This window comes from Oncorhynchus nerka, linkage group LG10, assembly GCF_034236695.1.
Source record: "Oncorhynchus nerka isolate Pitt River linkage group LG10, Oner_Uvic_2.0, whole genome shotgun sequence".
In the NCBI taxonomy this organism is placed as follows: Eukaryota; Metazoa; Chordata; class Actinopteri; order Salmoniformes; family Salmonidae; genus Oncorhynchus; species Oncorhynchus nerka.
The window spans coordinates 56483240-56507654 of record NC_088405.1 but is presented as its reverse complement, the minus strand read 5'-3'; the positions used below and the strand labels follow the sequence as shown (position 1 = coordinate 56507654).

Here is a 24415-nt window from a genome sequence, read left to right as displayed (position 1 = left end):
GACCCACGCATGGCGGTTATGATGACATAAAGTGATTAGTGTTACACACTTTTTCTCCAACATACACACACACACACACAATCGCACGCACATACATCAAAATACACGGATTAGAAAGGACTGTGTGTGGGCGAGGGTAGGTGATTTCTGAAAATTGAGACTGTTGATGGAGGGCAGTAGATCAATTGAAGAGGTATGACGCAGGCTGTGCTTTTGGTAGTGAGTGTACCAGAGGAGGGGTAGAGGTGATTGACAGGGTGGAAGGGTGGTGATGCTGACTCGGTCCCTGGTCCATCTCTCTCTCTCTCTGGTGACAGGTGAGAGGAAACCCTCCCAGAACCAGACCTGGTGAGCTGCTGATGAGCTGTTGACCCCTGACCCGTCAGCATGGTGCAGCCCAGTGCACTTCTGGTAAAGGGAGCCCATGAGGGTCATTCCTCCAGCCAGCCCAACGCATGATGGGTGATTGAGTCCCCATTGAGTTCTCAGTGTCACTGCTCCCCCTCCCCCTCCCCGAGGTCCCCTGTGCTACGAGGCGTCAGCCTTGGGAGCTTTTTTCTCTTTCCTGCAGTTCTTGATGGAGAATGTTATTTCGTGACGTTCTTCTGACGCTTTCACTGTCTTCCGAGCAGGGCTGTCTTTATCTCTTTCCTTCTCTTTTTCCTTCTGTTCATTGACTAGTTCGTGTAGCGATGGCTCCTTGTACATGGCAACTGTGGAGCAGAAGAGAGAAACGGTTGAGTGTCCAGTGCACATCTATGGCATCTATGATAACTTCATACGTTTCTGATATATCCGTGTCTTATTTGTTCCTCTCAAACATTCGTCGTAGCTTGGAGGGCATGTGACCAACCTTCAATAACTTTAGGCAGGAAGTGTGCGGCTCCCTTGGTCTTCTTCACCCGGTTGCCCTTCATAACCTGTCCGTCGCGGTTGATACCGATATACCAGGAGCGGCCCGACTGGTTCTGGCGGTAGAGCATGGAGGAGTACGTCACGTAGTAGTTCTCAAACACACTCTCCTTGAACTTACACTCTGGAGTGAAGTGTTCCTGAAGGAGAACAAACACAACAAACATCATGAGAGGATCGACTGTTAACCCATTAAGCCAACCCAGAAACACAAACAGACATTCCAATGCATGCATAGTATGTGCTCACAAATACCGTAGGCGCACACACACGCTCAGTGAAAAACGTATTCATTAAGAGAGTTGTGTCTACGGGGAATGGAAGGGAATGCTAGGATTCTGTGTGTACTCGTGTTCCTTTGAAAAAGCGAGAACATCCTGGTCTTTGGGGAGAAGAGTGTGGAATTATTACACTCATAGAGAGGGATTACGTTACAGCATCAGTGGTATGAACTTAACGAAGCCCTCTAAAGGTACAGTGGAAGGGAGAAACCACTGGGAAACTCTCCCATAAACAAAAGATTGACACATACCTACAAATACGCGCACCTAGTATGCAAATGAATAAATACACAACACAACAATTACATTCACAGTTGTTTTGGAAACACGTGAAAGTACGGAGGCAGAACAAATGGTTCAGATGGAAGTCCCCTTTCAACCTTCAAATTCAACATTCAACACACTGTAATACTGGCTGAAAGTGAACACACATAGCAGAACCCCTTCAAAGTTAAAGCGTATCCAACATTTATGGTTTCACCTCCACCTAAGACTTACCCCAGACCTGTGTGTCACCGGTGTCTTGTGTTAATATGGGCTCTAGTGTTATTGTGTTTCCTTGGGGGCAACCAGAAATGTTGGGGCGAGCAGAATCAACAACTTCTTCGTCATTCAAGACTGTTGTTTTGTGAGAAGGTGTCCCCAAAGTTAGAGCAGTTCCACCAAGGCCATGGCCCAGTAAAAACATGGCTGCCGGCCCCCGTAGATGGAAACAGAAAAGTCTGAGCCTTTTGGGTAAAACACTGGGGTAAATCTCAGATGGAAACTCGATAGTTATTGGCTGCTAGAACACCTCCCCAGTCCCTACACCAGTGTTTAACCCGTCTATGTCCAGCACTCACATAAGGACCACTAAACCCTGCAGAATGTTGCCTGGTGATTGTAACCACTAGCGACAGGTATACATCTCTCTTAGTCACTGTCAGCCTCCTTCCCTTGTCAGAGAGCAAACCCAATCTGCACGATTTATATAGTGCGAGCAGAAGGGCAGAAACAGCTGACTGGAGACTTTCTCAGGGGCTCAGGGAGACTGGGGGAGATGGTGGAGGACGAGTCGGCAATAAGAAGGGGCATTAAGGAGTCAGTAGTGGACTCGTCAGCATTAAGGATCTCCATGGTCACACGCTCCCAGATCATCACCTCTCACCTTCAAGGTGCTGTGCGTGTCTGGGAAAGTCAATCATGCCATATCTCCACTTCGCTCCGCCACACCCTCATATCCTTCCTCAGTTCCCCTCGACCCCATTTTCTCTATCGTACCTCCGGACCACCTGAGCCACCCTCATCTGTAGGTACTTTCCACACCCAGCCCCCCCCCCCCCCCCCCCAGATCACAGAGTTATTTATACGTCTTCTGTCAGGTATGGTATCTTAAGGAGCTTGATAAATGATCTGGTTCATTCATTATTAATCAGGGTGGAGAGGGAGAGAGGAGGGGAGGAGAGGGAGAGAGGAGGGGAGGAGAGGGAGAGAGGAGGGGTGGAGAGGGAGAGAGGAGGGGAGGAGAGGGAGAGAGGAGGGGGAGAGGGAGAGAGGAGGGGGAGAGGGAGAGAGGAGGGGAGGAGAGGGAGAGAGGAGGGGAGGAGAGGGAGAGAGGAGGGGAGGAGAGGGAGAGAGGGGTGGGAGGAGAGGGAGAGAGGAGGGGAGGAGAGGGAGAGAGGAGGGGGGAGAGGGAGAGAGGAGGGGAGGAGAGGGAGAGAGGAGGGGAGGAGAGGGAGAGAGGAGGGGAGGAGAGGGAGAGAGGAGGGGAGGAGAGGGAGAGAGGAGGGGAGGAGAGGAGGAGAGGGAGAGAGGAGGGGAGGAGAGGGAGAGAGGAGGGGAGGAGAGGAGGAGAGGGAGAGAGGAGGGGAGGAGAGGGAGAGAGGAGGGGAGGAGAGGAGAGGAGGAGAGGGAGAGAGGAGGGGAGGAGAGGGAGAGAGGAGGGGAGGAGAGGGAGAGAGGAGGGGAGGAGAGGAGGAGAGGGAGAGAGGAGGGGAGGAGAGGAGGAGAGGGAGAGGGGAGGGGAGGAGAGGAGGAGAGGGAGAGAGGAGGGGAGGAGAGGGAGAGAGGAGGGGAGGAGAGGAGGAGAGGGAGAGAGGAGGGGAGGAGAGGGAGAGAGGAGGGGAGGAGAGGAGGAGAGGGAGAGAGGAGGGGAGGAGAGGGAGAGAGGAGGGGAGGAGAGGAGGAGAGGGAGAGGGGAGGAGAGGGAGAGAGGAGGGGAGGAGAGGGAGAGAGGAGGGGAGGAGAGAGAGGAGGGGAGTGGAGGGAGAGAGAGAAAGGGTATTTGGTATTTTATTAGGATCCCCATTAGCTGTTGCGAAAGCCACAAGCTACTCGTCCTGGGGTCCACACAAAACATGAAACATGACATAATACAGAACATTAATAGACAAGAATAGCTCAAGGACAGAACTACGTACATTTAAAAACGGCACACGTAGCCTACATGTCAGTACATACACACAAAATATCTGGGTCAAATAGGGGAGAGGCGTTGTGCTGTGAGGTGTTGCTTTATCTGTTTTTTGAAATCAGGTCTGCTGTTCATTTCAGCAATATGAGATGGAAGGGGAGGCTTTCTATAATACTGTACGCTTTCTTCCATTTGTTCTAGATTTGGGGGACTACGAAAAGACCTCTGGTGGCATGTCTGGTGGGGCAAGTGTGTGTGTCAGAGCTGTGCGTAAGTTGACTATGCAAACAATTTGGGATTTTCAAGATAAGCCAAAACTAGAGCCTGCAGGACTTGCTTTACGGAGTGTGGTGTCAAAAAAGCAGAGCATCTCTTTATTACGGGCAAACCTCTCCCCATCTTCACAACCATTTAATCTATTATGTTTTCACCATGACAGTTTCCAATCTAAAGTAACACCAAGCAATTTAGTCTCCTCAACTTGTTCGACAGCCACACCATTCATGACCAGATTCAGCTGAGGTCTAGAGCTTCGTTTTAGTTTTTAGAGATGTTTAGGTCCAATTTACTGGCCACCCATTCCAAAACTGACTGCAACTCTTTGTTAACTGTGTCAGTGACTTCATTAGCTGTGGTTGCTGACAAGTATATAGTTGAATCATCAGCATACATGGACACACAGGCTTTGTTTAATGCCAGTCACATGTCATTGGGAGAAAGAGGGTCTGAGTCTGAGGCCTGCTCCCCTGGTTCTCCCCTGGTTCTCCCCCAGGACCTGCAGTTGGAAGCAGGGCACCAAGGACAATTGGTCTCCAATCACCATAACCTTGGACCCTACCACTGACCTCTGTGTCACCATAACCCACAATCAACGTCTGAATCATCACCAGGCAGGATAACCCATTACTAAGACCTAGATAACCTTCAATTCTGAAATGACCCTCATGATAACACAATTTCCTCTCTGAAATTATACCCTCACGAAAACCCACCAGTCGACTTCTGAAATGACCCTGACGATAATCCACGTGTTGTACTTGTAAACGTTACCATGACGACAATCTTTGATAAATCCTGTGGAATGAGCCTAATTATAACCCACGTCTTCATTTTGAGGTCTATCTAACAGCAGGACGTCTCCTGAGCTTTCCTGGAAAGACGTCAGCACAGACTAAGGACCCTCTTCATAAACCGACCGCTAAACCCCTGGACTAACCATCCTCATAATCTCCAACTCAGCTACCATGGCTGCTATGACTAATCTCATACAACCTAGTTTCTGTAATTACCATACCTTTAATCCATGAGTCAGCCTCAAGGACCCAGGTAATCTGCTATCTATCTCTTTACATTACATTTACATTTAAGTCATTTAGCAGACGCTCTTATCCAGAGCGACTTACAAATTGGTGCATTCACCTTATGACCTCCAGTGGAACAGTAGTGCATCTAAATCTTTTCAGGGGGAGGGGGGGTGAGAGGGATTACTTTATCCTATCCTAGGTATTCCTTAAAGAGGTGGGGTTTCAGGTGTCTCCGGAAGGTGGTGATTGACTCCGCTGTCCTGGCGTCGTGAGGGAGTTTGTTCCACCATTGGGGGCCAGAGCAGCGAACAGTTTTGACTGGGCTGAGCGGGAACTGTACTTCCTCAGTGGTAGGGAGGCGAGCAGGCCAGAGGTGGATGAACGCAGTGCCCTTGTTTGGGTGTAGGGCCTGATCAGAGCCTGGAGGTACTGAGGTGCCGTTCCCCTCACAGCTCCGTAGGCAAGCACCATGGTCTTGTAGCGGATGCGAGCTTCAACTGGAAGCCAGTGGAGGGAGCGGAGGAGCGGGGTGACGTGAGAGAACTTGGGAAGGTTGAACACCAGACGGGCTGCGGCGTTCTGGATGAGTTGTAGGGGTTTAATGGCACAGGCAGGAGCCCAGCCAACAGCGAGTTGCAGTAATCCAGACGGGAGATGACAAGTGCCTGGATTAGGACCTGCGCCGCTTCCTGTGTGAGGCAGGGTCGTACTCTGCGGATGTTGTAGAGCATGAACCTACAGGAACGGGCCACCGCCTTGATGTTAGTTGAGAACGACAGGGTGTTGTCCAGGATCACGCCAAGGTTCTTAGCGCTCTGGGAGGAGGACACAATGGAGTTGTCAACCGTGATGGCGAGATCATGGAACGGGCAGTCCTTCCCCAGGAGGAAGAGCAGCTCCGTCTTGCCGAGGTTCAGCTTGAGGTGGTGATCCGTCATCCACACGGATATGTCTGCCAGACATGCAGAGATGCGATTCGCCACCTGGTCATCAGAAGGGGGAAAGGAGAAGATTAATTGTGTGTCGTCTGCATAGCAATGATAGGAGAGACCATGTGAGGTTATGACAGAGCCAAGTGACTTGGTGTATAGCGAGAATAGGAGAGGGCCTAGAACAGAGCCCTGGGGGACACCAGTGGTGAGAGCACGTGGTGTGGAGACGGATTCTCGCCACGCCACCTGGTAGGAGCGACCTGTCAGGTAGGACGCAATCAAGCGTGGGCCGCGCCGGAGATGCCCAACTCGGAGAGGGTGGAGAGGAGGATCTGATGGTTCACAGTATCGAAGGCAGCCGATAGGTCTAGAAGGATGAGAGCAGAGGAGAGAGAGTTAGCTTTAGCAGTGCGGAGCGCCTCCGTGATACAGAGAAGAGCAGTCTCAGTTGAATGACTAGTCTTGAAACCTGACTGATTTGGATCAAGAAGGTCATTCTGAGAGAGATAGCGGGAGAGCTGGCCAAGGACGGCACGTTCAAGAGTTTTGGAGAGAAAAGAAAGAAGGGATACTGGTCTGTAGTTGTTGACATCGGAGGGATCGAGTGTAGGTTTTTTCAGAAGGGGTGCAACTCTCGCTCTCTTGAAGACGGAAGGGACGTAGCCAGCGGTCAGGGATGAGTTGATGAGCGAGGTGAGGTAAGGGAGGAGGTCTCCGGAAATGGTCTGGAGAAGAGAGGAGGGGATAGGGTCAAGCGGGCAGGTTGTAGGGCGGCCGGCCGTCACAAGACGCGAGATTTCATCTGGAGAGAGAGGGAGAAAGAGGTCAGAGCACAGGGTAGGGCAGTGTGAGCAGAACCAGCGGTGTCGTTTGACTTAGCAAACGAGGATCGGATGTCGTCGACCTTCTTTTCAAAATGGTTGACGAAGTCATCTGCAGAGAGGGGAGGAGGGGGGAGGAGGATTCAGGAGGGAGGAGAAGGTTGCAAAGAGCTTCCTAGGGTTAGAGGCAGATGCTTGGAATTTAGAGTGGTAGAAAGTGGCTTTAGCAGCAGAGAGAGAAGAGGAAAATGTAGAGAGGAGGGAGTGAAAGGATGTCAGGTCCGCAGGGAGGCAGTTTTCCTCCATTTCCGCTCGGCTGCCCGGAGCCCTGTTCTGTGAGCTCGCAATGAGTCGTCGAGCCACGGAGCGGGAGGGGAGGACCGAGCCGGCCTGGAGGATAGGGGACATAGAGAGTCAAAGGATGCAGAAAGGGAGGAGAGGAGGGTTGAGGAGGCAGAATCAGGAGATAGGTTGGAGAAGGTTTGAGCAGAGGGAAGAGATGATAGGATGGAAGAGGAGAGAGTAGCGGGGGAGAGAGCGAAGGTTGGGACGGCGCGATACCATCCGAGTAGGGGCAGTGTGGGAAGTGTTGGATGAGAGCGAGAGGGAGAAGGATACAAGGTAGTGGTCGGAGACTTGGAGGGGAGTTACAACGAGGTTAGTGGAAGAACAGCATCTAGTAAAGATGAGGTTGAGCGTATTTCCTGCCTTGTGAGTAGGGGGAAGGTGAGAGGGTGAGGTCAAAAGAGGAGAGGAGTGGAAAGAAGGAGGCAGAGAGGAATGAGTCAAAGGTAGGCGTGGGGAGGTTAAAGTCGCCCAGAACTGTGAGAGGTGAGCCGTCCTCAGGAAAGGAGCTTATCAAGGCATCAAGCTCATTGATGAACTCTCCGAGGGAACCTGGAGGGCGATAAATGATAAGGATGTTAAGCTTGAAAGGGCTGGTAACTGTGACAGCATGGAATTCAAAGGAGGCGATAGACAGATGGGTAAGGGGAGAAAGAGAGAATGACCACTTGGGAGAGATGAGGATCCCGGTGCCACCACCCCGCTGACCAGAAGCTCTCGGGTGTGCGAGAACACGTGGGCAGACGAAGAGAGCAGTAGGAGTAGCAGTGTTGTCTGTGGTGATCCATGTTTCCGTCAGTGCCAAGAAGTCGAGGGACTGGAGGGAGACATATGCGGAGATGAACTCTGCCTTGTTGGCCGCAGATCGGCAGTTCCAGAGGCTACCGGAGACCTGGAACTCCACGTGGGTCGGGCGCTGGGACCACCAGATTAGGGTGGCCGCGGCCACGCGGTGTGGAGCGTTTGTATGGTCTGTGCAGAGAGGAGAGAACAGGGATAGACAGACACATAGTTGACAGGCTACACAAGAGGCTACGCTAATGCAAAGGAGATTGGAATGACAAGTGGACTACACGTCACGAGTGTTCAGAGAGTTAAGCTTACGTAGCAAGAATCTTATTGACTAAAATGATTAAAATGATACAGTACTGCTGAAGTAGGCTAGCTGGCAGAGGCTGCGTTGTTGACTAAGTAGGCTAGCTGGCATTGGCTGCGTTGTTGACACTACACTAATCAAGTCGTTCCGTTGAGTGTAATAGTTTCTACTGTGCTGCTATTCGGGGCTAGCTGGCTAGCTAGCAGTGTTGATTACGTTACGTTGCGTTAAAAGAACGACAATAGCTGGCTAGCTAACCTAGGAAATCGCTCTAGACTACACAATTATCTTTGATACAAAGACGGCTATGTAGCTATCTTTAGAATGGAAGACACCTCCCCCACAATGTGACCTTTGAACTTCCACTGAGTACCTATAGAACCACCAGTGGAGTAAATAATTGCTGAGCGTGTGTTGAACGTGACAGGGAGGGTCACCATTTTTAAGTGTAGAAGGGGGGACAAAATATTAAATTAAATAAAAATCTCACCCTTCACTTGTGACTTACTGACTGACTCGGGCAGCCTCCTTTCCCTGCATCTCCAGCCAGAATGAATTCTAATGAAAGCTGGCGAAATAGGTAATATCCAGCATCCGTGGAGAGAATCCTGAGGATGGGAAGAACCTCTTTATCATGCAGAGCAGTGTCCCGACCTTCTCCTCAACCCTCTCCTTTCTCCTCCTCCTCTTCCTCCTCCTCCTCCCTCAGTGCCTGATCACACCTATTCTACCTGCTCCAAGAAGCTGAACTCCTAACGCCACCATACGTTACGCTACGTTGCTCTCCTGAAACACTAGTTAGGCCAAGGACTCAGGCCAGGGGCTAGCACACAAGGTGTTTATTGTAACTGGTACTTCTTCCTCACCCATCAGTCATTCATACATTTAGGGCTACTCAAGCAGATTCATAGGGAGAATCTCAATGGCAAACTACTCTCCTAGCCTCCTACTCAAAACCATTGGTTGAGAAGGCCAGAGGTCCCACCTCTCTGACCTTCTCCTCCCATGGGTTTTGAGAAGGAGGTGGGAAGAGAGGGGAGAAAATGTGAGGAGTACGCAATTGAGTCTCCCATAGCGGGGGAGTTCTATGCCACTTTCTCTCTTTCAAACAACCTCCTTTCGCATAACAACTTTGTCTGTTCTTCTCTGATAAGTAAATCACCTCTTGCACCAGTGCAAATGCTTAGTAAATATGACGGGGGAGTAAAATACAATATGTGTTGGGCTCATAGTAAGACGGAGGTCCTGTTTCCTTGGTGTACTGCTCTGTATTGCCAGCAGGGGTGGTAGTGACACATTAGCCAGCCCTGCCTGGGTCTGTTGACCATCCCCAGCAGTCCCGGGTATTCTGGGAGATGCTGTGGAATCTGCCTAGCTACAGTAATCCCGCCATATTCCATGGTGCTGTATTAACGCTGTAGCAACAACCCCCCCTCAAAACTTTCACTGAATCTCCTATTGGGTCTTTCCTCTGTGTGTGTGTGTGTGTGTGTGTGTCGGAGTGTGTGTGTGTTTTGGAGTGTGCAGAGTTGGGGGACACTAGCACATGTTGTTGATGTTTTTAGAACCAGGTGCAGATGTTCTGTGACATGGCCTATTACCTAAGTTAACCCTTGTCTCGTCTTAACATTCTGTATACTCCCCTTGTCCTGAGGGTCAAAAATGACCCGCCTTCACTAAACCCTTCAAATAAAGCAGCTTAATTGGATAATTTTAAACCCCAAATCTATTTTGCATGAAGAAACAACCTGTCATTCATCACAAACTTTGTGAATATCTGTGTTTTCCCTCTTCACAATGCAGAAAGACTGCATTTAATCAGTGGACGCCACTCATTTTAATTACAACACACCTGTTTTAATTGTTTTCTTTACTAAAGTAGAGGTTTATTATTATTATTATTATTGCTGAAGGTATTGCATAAGTGTAAACATAGTTTTTTTAGCAAGAGATATCACTTGTATAGCCTAAGAAAGTAGCAGAAATGTGCAGAAAGTAGTTTTGAATGCATTTTATTGAACAATAACAGTCTTGAGTCTTTTTTGGCAACATAGTGATATATTCTTATACACTGAACAATGAGGAATTAACTACAAAATACTAGCCTTCTCCCATTTTTTTTAACCATTGCCCCCACCCACAAGGTGTATAAACAACAACAATAAATATGAATAAAATAAGATAGTAGATACAAAACAAAAATGTGAAAAACATAAATCAATCATCTCTAATTAGCACATGTAGGACAGTATGCAAGTGTGTGTGCATGGACTTTGCAGATGTATTTCTCACATGTGCAGCACATAGTATTATTTGACAGTCCTTCTTTGGGGGGCAGAATTGGAATCTCCTCCTCTTGCCTGCCCCAGCTGCAGCCTCAGGTGGATGGTGGATCAGGACAAGATTCAGTCCCCTGAACAGCTTTCACAAGCGCTGCAGAGGCTGCTGTGCCGGGGAGGCACTCCCTTCTTTGAATGCATTGGGTTACAAGTGCCTTTCCCAGCTGCTCCAGGAACACCCTCCTCTTGTTTCGTTTATCAAGCATCCAGGTAGGGTTGATCTTGTTCCATATCGCAAAGGCATTGTATGAGGACACATCAATGTTATGGAAGATGACCAGGGGCAAGCAGGCAGTCATGGTCCTGCAGCTGTAAGTTCCAATCACCTTGTCCAGGTTGTCCACACCTCCTTTGTTGTGGTTGAAGTCCAGGATGATGGCTGGCTTCCTGTCTTCATGATGACTGATCTCAGCCGTTTTGTGCAGTGTGCTCAGGAGGACCACATTTTTGTTCCTCTTTGGGAGGTAAGAAACTAGAGTGGTGGTGGGGGTGAAGGCAAACCTTTATGAGAAGGCTTCTCTCCCCCTTGTTCCGAGGAGTGCAGGGGGGAGCTCAGGCTTGTTCTTTCTAACTGTGCCGACCATGGTGATCTTCCTCTTCAGGAGTTCAATCAGTACCACACATAATCTCAATATCTCATTGTGTGTGTGTGTCTTTGTTTTTGTTTTTGTGGTGTGCAAATGATTTTATAACTGCCGGGTCAAAAATGACCCTAAGACAATTTTTGCGCCCTGGTGGTGTACAGCTTTCATGGAAATATGAACAAAGGCGACGTTTCACTTTTTCTAACGTAGGGGTCACTCTAGGAAAAGTCATCACATTTCAAGTTGAAGAAATATCATTTAGGGCTTTTTCTCTGCTGCTATACATAGTGGTGGGTCATTGTTTGACCCTTAAGGACAACACAAGGGTTAAGAAGGCGTACAGGGCTGTGAAAAGGCATTGGTCACCTTTCTCATTTTCTCTACTTTTGCGTATTTTTGAAACTGAATGTTATCAGATCTTCAACCAAAACAGATCTTCAACCAAAGTGAACAAATAACACAACAATTACATACTTATATAATTTATTCAATTTAAAAAAAGTGATGCAATACCCAATGTCATGCAAAAGTGATACTTTTGACTCATCTGTCCATAGAACATTCTTCCAAGAGTCTTGATGATCATCCAGGTGCTTTCAGTTGCCTTTTGGCAAACTTGAGTCAACTTTTTGGACAAGATGGGTCCCGTTATGTCGGGCAAAAACCAAACTCTGCTTTCCACATTAGGAACCTCATACCAACGGTCAAACATGGTGGTGGTAATGTGATGGTCTGGGAATGTTTTGCTGCCTCAGGACCTGGACAACTTGCCTTATAGAAGGAACCATGAATTCTACTCTGCATCAGAAAATTCTACAGGAGAATTTCTGGCCATTCATCTGTGAGCTGAAGCTGAAGCACAGCTGGGTCGTGCAGCAAGACAACATTCCAAAACACACAATCAAGTCTACATGAAAATGGATAAAAAGCAACACATTTAAAGTTTTGGAATGGGCTAATCCCAAATTGGCAGGACTTGAAACCAGCAGTTTGTGGTTGAAAACCCACAAATGTTGCTGAGTTACAGAAGTTCTGCATGCAAGAGTTACAGCAGTTCTGCATGCAAGAGTTACAGCAGTTCTGCATGCAAGAGTTACAACAGTTCTGCATTTGGTTGCAGTCAATTCAGCTAAAAGTGGCACAAGCAGTTATTAGTGTAAGGGGCAATTACTTTTTCACACAGGGGAATTGGGTGTTGCATAACTTTGTTAATTCAATATTTAAAATTAAGTATCCATTTTTTTTGTTATTTGTAAACTCAAGGTTCCCTTTATCTAATATTAGGGTTTGGTTGAAGATCTGATAACATTCAGTATAAGAAAATAGGCAAAATATAGAAAAAATCAGAAAGGGGGCAAATACTTCTTCACGGCTCTGTAGATGCACTTAAAGAGAAGGGTTACCAGAGGGCGAGGCTGACCTCAGTGGTCATGTTGTGTGCACGAGCATCGCAATACACAGGTTATTCAATCATTTCACCCACACTGCTCGAGCGCTGGTCTTTGATTGGGCTGGAGGTTGTGAACGAGCGTCTGCGTACCCAATCGCTAAAATAGAGCTTGTTTCTATTGGAGACGCACCACACGCTGCAAGTCCCCTCCTGACTGGGTATCAGGAAGTTACAGACCTGTGTGGAAGCTTGAAAGACAAAAGAGGAGAGATTCATTGAAGATGAACTAAAAACAAACCCGGCTTCCCTTTTTATCTGTGGATGAATCGTCGGAGTAGAGAAACACACAATTTGTATGACAAAGAACCAGCTAAAATAACAACCAAATGTTCATCTCCCAGGACAAGCTAGCTAAATATCCATGAATGTTTCATGTGTGTTTCGACCTGCCCCGAAATTAATGTAGTTGATTCACAGTTGGTTTTGCTATTTTAACCTGCCCAGATTGTGTTTGGTGTGAATGGACAAAATCAAAATGAGCGCGACGCCCTCTGTCACCATAACTACATGGCCCTTCTCTAATGGTTTATGATGCCACGGCTTGGTATGATGTTATATTGTGTGAGTGATAGCTAGGAGCAGAGTGAGTTGGGGCTAGGGGATGTGTAAGTGGAGTCTACTGCCTACTCTACACTCATCTCTGGGTTGATTAACAGTCTCTGTTGATGTGATTCACATGCAGGGGAGTGACAGAGGTGACCACGCATCCACCTCACATCCCTTCATACCTCCATTTGTCATCCCCCTTTCAATATCCCCTTCATAGGAGAGAGAGAACGGAGGGAGGTAGTGCACTTGTGATGTCTCTGTGTGTCATTAGATCAGCAGTGGCCTTTGTCATAGGCTCGGGGTAAATTACACAGCAGTGATACATCTGTCAAAACAATGCTCTTTGTTCACAACACATTCACACCCAATACACATACAGATATGTACACGCTATCTGATGCTGTGTGGCTGGAAAGACTACATCTCTTACTTATTAGTACCATCTTAGCACAGAACCTTGTTGCTGGACTAGTGATAAATGAATAGAAAGAAGGAACCCTGCCTGCACACAGCATTACTTATCCTAAGTGCACTTCATTGCCTGGCTTGCAGCATGTCTGCCTCTGTATCATTCCATTCCGTTTCTCTATACCTCATCCCTTCTTTCTCTTTCCCTGCCGTTTTGCCTGATTACTCTTCTCTTCTTCCCCTTTCCTGTTTTTTCCAATTCTCTCCTGTTCTCTCTCTCTCCCCCATTGTGATGGAGGTGATGCTATCTGGACGGCTGTGTTGTCCTGCATCTCAATGCAGCCCTCACAGGAGAAGAATGGACTACAAAGCCATTCATCAGGAAAGGTCTCTCTCTCTCTCTCTCTCTCTCTCTCTCTCTCTCTCTCTGTCTCTCTCTCTCTCTCTCTCTCTCTCTCACACACACACACACACACACACACACACACACACACACACACACACACACACACACACACACACACACACACACACACACACACACACACACACACACACACACACACACACACACACACACAGAGACAGACAGACAGACAGAGAGATACAGCACCACATAGATATTACAGTGATTTACATGTATAACCTCACAAGCAATTAAACGCAGACAATAGAAATGACTCATACAAGCACAGACACAAACACAATTATCCACTCAAATATACATAACCGAATGTGTAAAACCTGCCCACACACACACATCAACCACTACACAAATGCGCTGAACATATATTACATCATAGACATTATAATTGAAGGTATGCATACGTACATCAACACACCCATTAAATACGCAATCACCGATTGACATGCCTGATTGACATGCATTGGAACTGCATCTGTGAAATCTAGGCTCTCAATTGTGCCTCTTCCCATCCACCATCTCTCTATCTATCTTTCTCGCACGCACACACACTTGCACTCACACACACAATCGGCCCCCTTCTCTCACACATCTCCCCCCTCTCATGGCCCAGGAGGGTTTTCCAGAGAACACAGATGATAAAATGGGTCAGGACAGAGCTGAGCACTATTTTTACCAGGACAGAAGCCATTTTCCTGGAGTCTCCTACAGGTATAGGGAAGCTGAGGCTCATGGCTGAGACAACAGAGCTGTGAAATGGAGTTCCCCCTTGTCATTAGCTCCATACTGCCCTCCTGGGCTATGTGCTTCACTAGCCTGACAAAAGCTGTCTGATCACATTTTTACTGCAATGCACAGCCTAATTGAAAAGAGGAGGACAAAGAATCAGAGTGAGTGAGTGAGTGAGTGAGTGAGTGAGTGAGTGAGTGAGTGAGTGAGTGAGTGAGTGAGTGAGTGAGTGAGTGAGTGGCTGACTGACTGACTGACTGACTGACTGAGAGCCCTGCAGAGGTTTTCCCCAATGGCAGTGTCCTCTGTGTCTCTTGTTGTCACTCACCTCAGCCTCTCACCCACACAGTCACAAAACAGAGTACATCACTGTTTCAAACATGCATCCGCTCTCACAAACAACAGCTTACCGGTGTGTGACTGTAACACACACCAAACACACAAGGTTACACATCCTCAGCATGATTCTATTCTAAGGGAAGACACTCTGTCTGTCTGCTTGAAGCCACATAGAAGGCCTCTGTGAGTTACCGAGGGGTTTTGACTGTGTTTCCTTTCAACCCGGTGCTCCTATTGCCTCTGTACACACAGAGGCAATAGACAAAAGCCTTCTCATTGCAGAATGTTAATCTTCAGCTCAGGGATATTCTCTCTCTCTCACACTGACAGAGGTGTAGCTGTTACAACCTTACACCAACGCTCCAACGACTAACAAATGATTGTTCTCCGTGACACTCCCAACTTGAATGCGTCTGCCCTACGTGCACTGCACGCTGACAGACTTTATGTATGAAGTATCGCACGGTTACACCCTGTGTTTTAAAAAATTGATTCTGTGACACACACACACACACACACACACACACACACACACACACACACACACACACACACACACACACACACACACACACACACACACACAGTGAGATTGAGTGAATGTTCCACTACTCTGTAATGCTATTGCTCTATGTCCTTTACAGTAGCACCAGACACAGTGTAGGTAATTGGTCACACTGCAGTGGCTAATCCCTTGTTATTATTCTGCTGTTTTTATGTTGTGTGGCAATCTAGACGCTCGGGGCACAGTAACCTTTCATCCTTAATCACACACAGAGCTTACACCCTATTACCTATGCTCGGTAAAGAGACTTAACGCTGAGCAGTACATCCTCAGTACAGACGCTGTACTATAGCTGCATACTGTACTCAACCCCCATAAAATTGTACATTGCAGATTCAAAGTTCTTTGTTTCTGGCCATTTTGAACCTGTAATCGAACTGAGAAATGCTGATGTTCCAGATACTCAACTAGTCTAAAGAAGGCCAGTTCTATTGCTTCTTTAATCAGAACAACAGTTTTCAGCTGTGCTAACATAATTGCAAAGACCCCTCCTGTCTCAGCCTCCAGTATTTATGCTGCAGTAGTTTATGTGTCGGGGGACTAGGGGTCAGTTTGTTATATCTGGAGTACTTCTCCTGTCCTATTCGGTGTCCTGTGTGAATCTAAGTGTGCGTTCTCTAATTCTCTACTTCTCTCTTTCTTTCTCTCTCTCGGATGACCTGAGCCCTAGGACCATGCCCCAGGACTACCTGACATGATGACTCCTTGCTGTCCCCAGTCCACCTGGCCGTGCTGCTGCTCCAGTTTCAACTGTTCTGCCTTATTATTATTCGACCATGCTGGTCATTTATGAACATTTGAACATCTTGGTCATGTTCTGTTATAATCTCCACCCGGCACAGCCAGAAGAGGACTGGCCACCCCACATATGCTCTCTCTAATTCTCTCTTTCTTTCTCTCTCTCGGATGACCTGAGCCCTAGGACCGTGCCCCAGGACTACCTGACATGATGACTCCTTGCTGTCCCCAGTCCACCTGACCGTGCTGCTGCTCCAGTTTCAACTGTTCTGCCTTATTATTATTCGACCATGCTGGTTATTTATGAACATTTGAACATCTTGGCCATGTTCTGTTATAATCTCCACCCGGCACAGCCAGAAGAGGACTGGCCACTCCACATAGCCTGGTTCCTCTCTAGGTTTCTTCCTAGGTTTTGGCCTTTCTAGGGAGTTTTTCCTAGCCACCGTGCTTCTACACCTGCATTGCTTGCTGTTTGGGGTTTTAGGCTGGGTTTCTGTACAGCACTTTGAGATATCAGCTGATGTACGAAGGGCTATATAAATACATTTGATTTGATTTGATTTGATTTTCTAATGATCAATTAGCCTTTTAAAATGATCAACTTGGATTAGCTAACACAAAGTGCCATTGGAACACAGGTGTGATGGTTGCTGATAATGGGCCTCTGTACACCTATGTAGATATTCAATAAAAACCAGCCATTTCCAGCTACAATAGTCATTTACAACATTAACAATGTCTACACTGTATTTCTGATCAATTTGATGTTATTTTAATGCACAAAAACAAAGACATTTCTAAGTGACCCCAAATTTTTTTACGGGGGGTGTATATTTCTAAGTGGCTCAACTGCACCGCTGAATCTAAGCCCATGGAACAGGATGTGCAACTCCAGATTGAAGTCCATTTCAGCACCATGGACAGCAAACAGATTCTCCTGGCACAGAGTTCAGCATCATGGGCAGAAACCAGATTCTCTTGGCACAGAGTTCAGCACCATGGACAGCAACAACACAGACCGTAATTGAGGAGATTTCGCAACAGCAGTCCACTCCTGATATGGCTGTTCCAGCCGTTGCATGGTCATTATAACTGTCATTTAGAGAGCTAAAGCTTCACTGAGTATCTCTATTGCTGGCACTGGCCTATTGCCACACAGCCATTTCCCCCAGGTTTACTCAGAAACATTACTGTAAAAGACACATTGTCCAATGTTACTGGTTTATGTATTGTTGAGCATGTGGACTCACAGAGGTGTAGAGGTACCCATCGCTGTTCATGCCCAGGTAGAGCCCTGTCTTCGCCCCCTGGATCGCCACGATCCTCAGACCCACAGGAATCAAGTTGAACTGTGCTGCAGAGAGGCGGAAAGAGGGAGGAGAGAGAAACGTTAGAACATGAGACTGACATTAGACCAACCCAGAGAGCAGCAATCAAGAGCTTCCTAGATTGTCTTCTATAGGAATTAACATGGCTGTTGTTTCACCTCTGAATAACCCTACCAGGCACAAAGGTCACAACCTCACTGAGCCTAAGCCAGTGTCATGAGCAAGATATGGAGTGTTGTTGGAGTGAGGGGCTATCATCACGTCACCTCAGGTTTGCCATACTTTTGCTCTACTCTGGGTGCAGCACCTCCCTGAATACAGCTAAGAGGACTGGTGAAACACAAAGGAATAGAACGAGAGCATGTGAGAGAGACAGTGGGAGAAAACAAGGGAGAAAGAGAGCGTGAACAACAGAGAGGATGGAGTGACAAAAAGATGACAGAAATAGATGTCAGGAAGGAGCAGAGGCGGGAGGAAGGAAGGAAGAGAAAGGACAAGTCTATCCTCTATCTCTCTCGTCTCTTCTCACTCTCTCTGGGGCGTGCAGGGTTTCAGGGGTGTTACTGATCTCTTCTACATAGAGACCAATGGAACCATCAGAACAGGAAAACAGAGTGGAAAGAGTAGAAGACAGATCGGGTGGAAAAGACAAAGTAGAGATGAGAGAGATAAAGGAACAATTATTGCTTCCATGGATTTTAAATGTGCCAACTAAATATCCTTATCAAATCCACACCCATTCTGAAACCTAAACCCGATGCAATAAGAAGTACAGCGTCTTTGTCAACATGTGATTGTGTTGTCTATTTATTTGCAGACCTTGCTGTTTGTGAATGGGCATCTGGCATTCCTAATCTCTAACTATATTTGAATAAGATCTTTGTCAAATCCTCTTATTGATTTTGTGTGTTTTCACTGTTGGCAGTTTCTAAAGGCGCATTTGGGAATCAAATAAGATTAATGTTGAAAGTCAATACATGCATCCAATCCATATTATAAGTAAGTAAGTAAATCTAGGGGTCCTTGAAGATGTCTCAAGTGGTTATTTATTTATCTGCTGAATAATTATTGTAGAACGATGTCATGGTATATCAGGAAAGCAGGCATGTCTATAAGTCTCCGATGTGACCTCCCCATTCTCTGCCTCACCATGCTGCTGTCTTCTCTCTCCCCTTTTCATCACTCTGTGGTGTCATAGTCACCCTGCACCAAACCCTCTGACAACCTCCAGCTCAATCAAAGACCAGTCAATCTGTTCCACACGCTCCTCTCTGCTCTGCTCCTCACACACGCAGACAGCTGGGCCAGAAGAGGAGAGCTGAGGACAGACCCAGTCACCACACACTGCGCACACACACTCATCCCTGTCACTCCCCCTTCTCTCTTTCTGTTCCATTCTCTCCCTTCCATCTCTTTCTCTATTTCTTTGTTACTCTATTGCCACATCTCTCTCTCTCTCTCTCTCTCTCTCTATTTCTCTACTTCTCCTTCTATCTTCTCTTGGCATGACCTTACTATATGAAGGATTTTATGGATGAGGGAGAAGTATACAACAACACTGAATATTTCAGTGTTTCAAATTGTGTGCTTAGTGTGGTTTTGTGTACTGTTGCCATGACCTGATCTGAGTTGGTGTTAATGGTGATTGGGTTGTGTGCTGTAGTTATTCCAGTATACCAGGATACCAGTATCTAGTATCCACCTATTCTGGAAAAGCATAGGCTTCAGTACTTCAGCCACAGACAAATAGCCCTGATCAGCGGTTGGTGAATGAGCAATCAACTGGTGCCAGTGACCAGACACTGAGAGAAGTATACAATACCTGGCTACTAGCCAGACTGGCAGGCCATGTGCCAAAACACACACACACACAGATACCATACACACACACACACACACACACACACACACACACACACACACACACACACACACACACACACACACACACACACACACAGACACACACACACACACACACACACACACACACACGCTCTTACAGAAGGAGCTGCCTTCGTCCCTTGTGCCATCCATGGTGCCATCCGGCTGCATCTGCAGGTAGTATCCGTGCTGACTGTACAGCCTGGTAACGATGCCTTTCAACTGGGGCTCTGCAGAGGAAACAGTCAGCACAAAGCTTTATTAGACAGGGCCCATGGACAGGGACAGATAGAAGAGTCATGTAATAGTTATTTAGGGTTGAGAGGAACTTGGAGTTGAACATAATGGGTTAATAGGAGATTGTCAGTTAGGGAGGTAGGAAAATACTTGTAATAGTCTGAGTTAACAACACACAGCCAAATGTGTCTTTTAGAAGGGTATACAAATTGTTTAGTCGTCAGTGCAATGAATATTTGCAACGTCATCTAATAATGATGAATAATAGTTGAATAAAAGTTGACGACAAAAATAGACAAACTGATGTCATGAACAGTGGCTGCTGGCTCTTGGAACTCGCCAGCACCTTATCGCTCTCTGCCCATTATCATTGCCGTTGGTATTTTAAAGCAAACGAGTTTGGGGTCATTGGAGGATTAAGTCAAATGAAAGAGAGCCGGTCTCCTGCTCCATGAAAGATACATCAGCATCACACATGTATTTGTGATGAGGAGGAGATGAGGAGGCATAAGAGAACGTTTAATGTGCAGGGTCCCTGCCGTCTACTTTGTGTTCATTTAAGAAACCGACAGATAACGAATCCTTACAGCTAGGAGACATGCAGCCACTGAGTCTTTTCCGGTTCACTCCTACAACCTTCCTCACTTTCCCTTTCCCTGCTCTGTGGTGCTCCTAGTTGACAGTCTGCCAGCAGGAGGCTGCAGGTGCTGTGGTGCCATGGCTTAATGCTCAGTCACTCTCAGTTAGAGAGAACAGCCTGGTCGGGCTAAGCTAGCGGGCCGCCTCTCATCCACAATGTAGCTTTAATGAGGGAGATGAAACATGGATGAGAGAGCAGTTTGTGGGAAACCCTCTGGAGGAATGGGGGTCAGATGTTAGTTCCCATGCCTCTAACCTCCTCCTACTCTGCCCTCTCCTCTCTCAGCCTCCCTGAGAGCCATTTGCTCGCAGGATCCCGATCGATACACAGATCCTGATGAAGAACCCAAGATTGGTCTCTCTATCTGTGTGTGCGTGTGCGTGTGCGTGCGTGCGTGTGTGTGTGTGTGTGTACTCACAATGTGGGTATGTGATTGGGTATATGATTTTAAGGGTTATTTCCCCATAGGAACAGAGTCAGGGTCTGTAACAATGTGACAGAGACTCTCATATTTACAACCATGTAGATACAAAACTCACACTTTCCCCCTCTCTCCCTCTAATATCTCTCCCTCTTTCTCTACTTCCCTTCCTTGCTTTCTCTCTCTCTCTCTCTCTCTCTCTCTCTTTATTGCCCCCATACTCTCTCTCTTTATTGCCCCCATACTCTCTCTCTCTTTATTGCCCCCATATTCTCTCTCTCTTTATTGCCCCCATATTCTCTCTTTATTGCCCCCATACTCTCTCTCTCTTTATTGCCCCCATACTCTCTCTCTTTATTGCCCCCATACTCTCTCTCTCTTTATTGCCCCCATATTCTCTCTCTCTTTATTGCCCCCATATTCTCTCTCTTTATTGCCCCCATACTCTCTCTCTTTATTGCCCCCATACTCTCTCTCTTTATTGCCCCCATATTCTCTCTCTCTTTATTGCCCCCATACTCTCTCTCTCTTTATTGCCCCCATATTCTCTCTCTCTTTATTGCCCCCATATTCTCTCTCTCTTTTACCGTTCCCCATTGTCTCTCTTTCTCTTTGCCGCTCCCCATTGTCTCTCTCTCTCTTTGCCGCTCCCCATTGTCTCTCTCTCTCTTTGCCGCTCCCCATTGTCTCTCTCTCTCTTTGCCGTTCCCCATTGTCTCTCTCTCTCTTTGCCGCTCCCCATTGTCTCTCTCTCTCTTTGCCACTCCCCATTGTCTCTCTCTCTCTCTTTATCGCCCCCATTCTCTCTCTCTCTCTCTCTCTCTTTGCCACTCCCCATTGTCTCTCTCTCTCTGTTTGCCGCTCCCCATTGTCTCTCTCTCTCTTTGCCGTTCCCCATTGTCTCTCTCTCTCTTTGCCACTCCCCATTGTCTCTCTCTCTCTCTCTCTCTTTATCACCCCCATTCTCTCTCTCTCTCTCTCTCTCTTTGCCACTCCCCATTGTCTCTCTCTCTCTTTGCCGCTCCCATTGTCTCTCTCTCTCTTTGCCACTCCCCATTGTCTCTCTCTCTCTTTGCCGCTCCCCATTGTCTCTCTCTCTCTTTGCCACTCCCCATTGTCTCTCTCTCTCTCTCTCTCTCTCTCTCTCTCTCTCTCTCTCTCTCTCTCTCTCTCTCAATTCAATTCAATTCAATTCAAGGGCTTTATTGGCATGGGAAACATGTGTTAACATTGCCAAAGCAAGTGAGGTAGACAACATACAAAGTGAATATATATAAAGTGAAAAACAACAAAAATTAACAGTAAACATTACACATACAGAAGTTTCAAAACAGTAAAGACATTACAAATGTCATATTATATATATATATACAATGTACAAATAGTTAAAGGACACAAGATAAAATGAATAAATGAATCTCTCTCTCTCTCTCTCTCTCTCTCTTTACCTCTCCCCATTGTCTCTCTCTCTCTCTCGCCCCCATTCTCTCTCTCTCACATATCCTTTGAGTTATGTGGGATTCATCCTACCCAATAACACCATACATCACCCAATCAGAGCAGGGAAGCCGTTCATTACATGTCCCTGCGGATGTCTGTGGGAGAGCAGGGAGACAAGGGATCTTAGAGAGAGAGAGATGGCAGTGTCATTTCATTGGGAAAGATGGCTGTATGTGCAGTTCAACAGACAGCTCATGCAAGACAGGGCTAATAAACACCACTGCTTGCTGTCTGTCTGGGCCAATACATCTGATGCTTCACTCCCACACTGAACAGGTCCCACTGTCTCAACATACTGTACAATACACACTCAGGCTGCTTAGAACAAATGGAAGGCAAGAGCTATGGGTTTTTCAATTGTTTAAGCACAATTCTGAAAACAGGGCCCGGTTTGTCAAAACACGACACACAATTAGCACAACCCTACACCAAATTAGCACAACACTTCAGATCATTTGCAAAATGGAACACTTTTGTCAAAACTATACACGACTTCATGAAAATTATATTTTGATACCATACGAAACACACATTTCATATGACTTCAATCTTTTTGAACCAGTTACACACTGCTGTTGCTAACCTAAAACACTTTTAGCAAGTCTAATTGTCAGTGATTAGAGTGCTGTAAATGACGTACACAGAGAAAGTGCCACTATACAAACACTACACAAGACCAATGCTGTAGACGGAGGAAAATATCATTTATTTCTCTCCATATACCCAAATCAGTCAACATGTCAACATGGAGAATCACAACAAAACATGTCCCAGTGTTCATGCTACTACAGTAGTGTGCATAACACTTTTAGCTCAGCAAACAGACAAACGTAAAATACTGTATCCAGTACAGGTTACAATTACAGTAAATAACAACAAACAAAACATCATCTGAAAAGAACTGACAATATTGTACAGAAAATATACTATACATACTATACATTATCTCTTCTCCTAGCTGGATCTGGCCAGAGAATTTCATCAACATCACAAGCAATATCATCATTAGCAAGACAAAGCGGGAAGAACAGTCTTGAATGTCGAATCCATCCTTGCACAGCTGCGGCGTCGACTTGGTCACAGGCGTCCACCATGGCCTGAATGAGAGGTACCTGAGCCTGGGGCTGGAGATCGTAAACCTTCCACCGCCATGCAGAGAAAACTATTCGATAGGGTTTAGAAACGGAGAGTATGGTGGAAGGTATAGTACTGTCAACTGTGGATGGTGTTGAAACCAGTTCTGGACCAAAGCAGAGCGGTGGAATGACACATTGTCCCAGATGACTATGTATTGCATCTGGTGCATTTCATTACCTGCTGTGACGACGTGGTGCAATCGGTCCAAAAATGCGAGAATGTGAGGTGTGTTGTAAAGGGCCCAGACGGAGGACAACCCCATGCTGTGAAATGACAGCGCAAAGGGTGATGTTACCCCATGTTGCCCAGGGACATTGATTATAGCCCTGTGGCCAATGATATTTCTGCCTCTCCTTCTTGCTTTTGCGAGGTTGAACCCTGCCTCATCAATATATATGAATTCATGCAGGATTTCCTCAGCATCCATCTGCAAAACTCCCTGAAATACAGTGAAAGACAAGATTGTGTAGTTCAGGATAGGTCTAGTATACAGTCAATGTAAAAAAAAGCCATGTGTGCAGTATGCAACATCACAGTGCTAAAGTGAACAATACAAACCTCCACATACTCCTGCCGCAGCCGTTTGACCCTCTCTGAACTCCGCTCAAAGGCACTCGATAAAGTTGTGTCATTTGAACCGGATGTCTCTTCAGGATGCGTGCCAGTGTCGACGGAGAGACCTGATGGACATTATTGAAAATGGCATGGTCACCGATAATGTTGGCATGTAGTTCTCTGAGCCTGATGGCATTATTGGCCAAAACCATGTTTATTATCTCACTCTTGTTCTTGCGTGAATATGGGCCCCCTTCCTCCTTGTCGTTCCCGACCCTCAATCCTATGTAGAGAATAATACATGTAACTTACTGTACAATGTCACAGGACGGGGTATCACAAGTGCTGATATGGTGCTGACAATAAGCAGCTGATTTCTGTAACTGTAGACAGATCTACCCTTTTTCCTGTCAAAAAGTTCTTATGACAGATGCCACTGTATATCTGCTATGATTTGGCTGAACTCTCAGTCCAGCCTCCCTCAGCGTAAATCCGTGGTTCA

At 46.8% G+C, this 24415-nt stretch overlaps 1 protein-coding gene across 1 annotated transcript in view; it reads right to left on the bottom strand.

The window, feature by feature from the left end:
- Positions 1 to 482: 482 nt before the first annotated feature.
- Positions 483 to 24415, bottom strand: part of LOC115135685 (fibroblast growth factor 11-like) — a 58184-nt gene continuing 34251 nt past the window's right edge. The window contains exons 2-5 of the mRNA XM_029670604.2: positions 19543 to 19653; positions 17462 to 17565; positions 854 to 1052; positions 483 to 713 (exon numbers count right to left, since the gene is read on the bottom strand). Coding sequence (XP_029526464.1) covers positions 529 to 713; positions 854 to 1052; positions 17462 to 17565; positions 19543 to 19653 — 599 coding nt within the window. The 3' untranslated portion in view covers positions 483 to 528. The remainder of the gene's footprint in view (positions 714 to 853; positions 1053 to 17461; positions 17566 to 19542; positions 19654 to 24415) is intronic.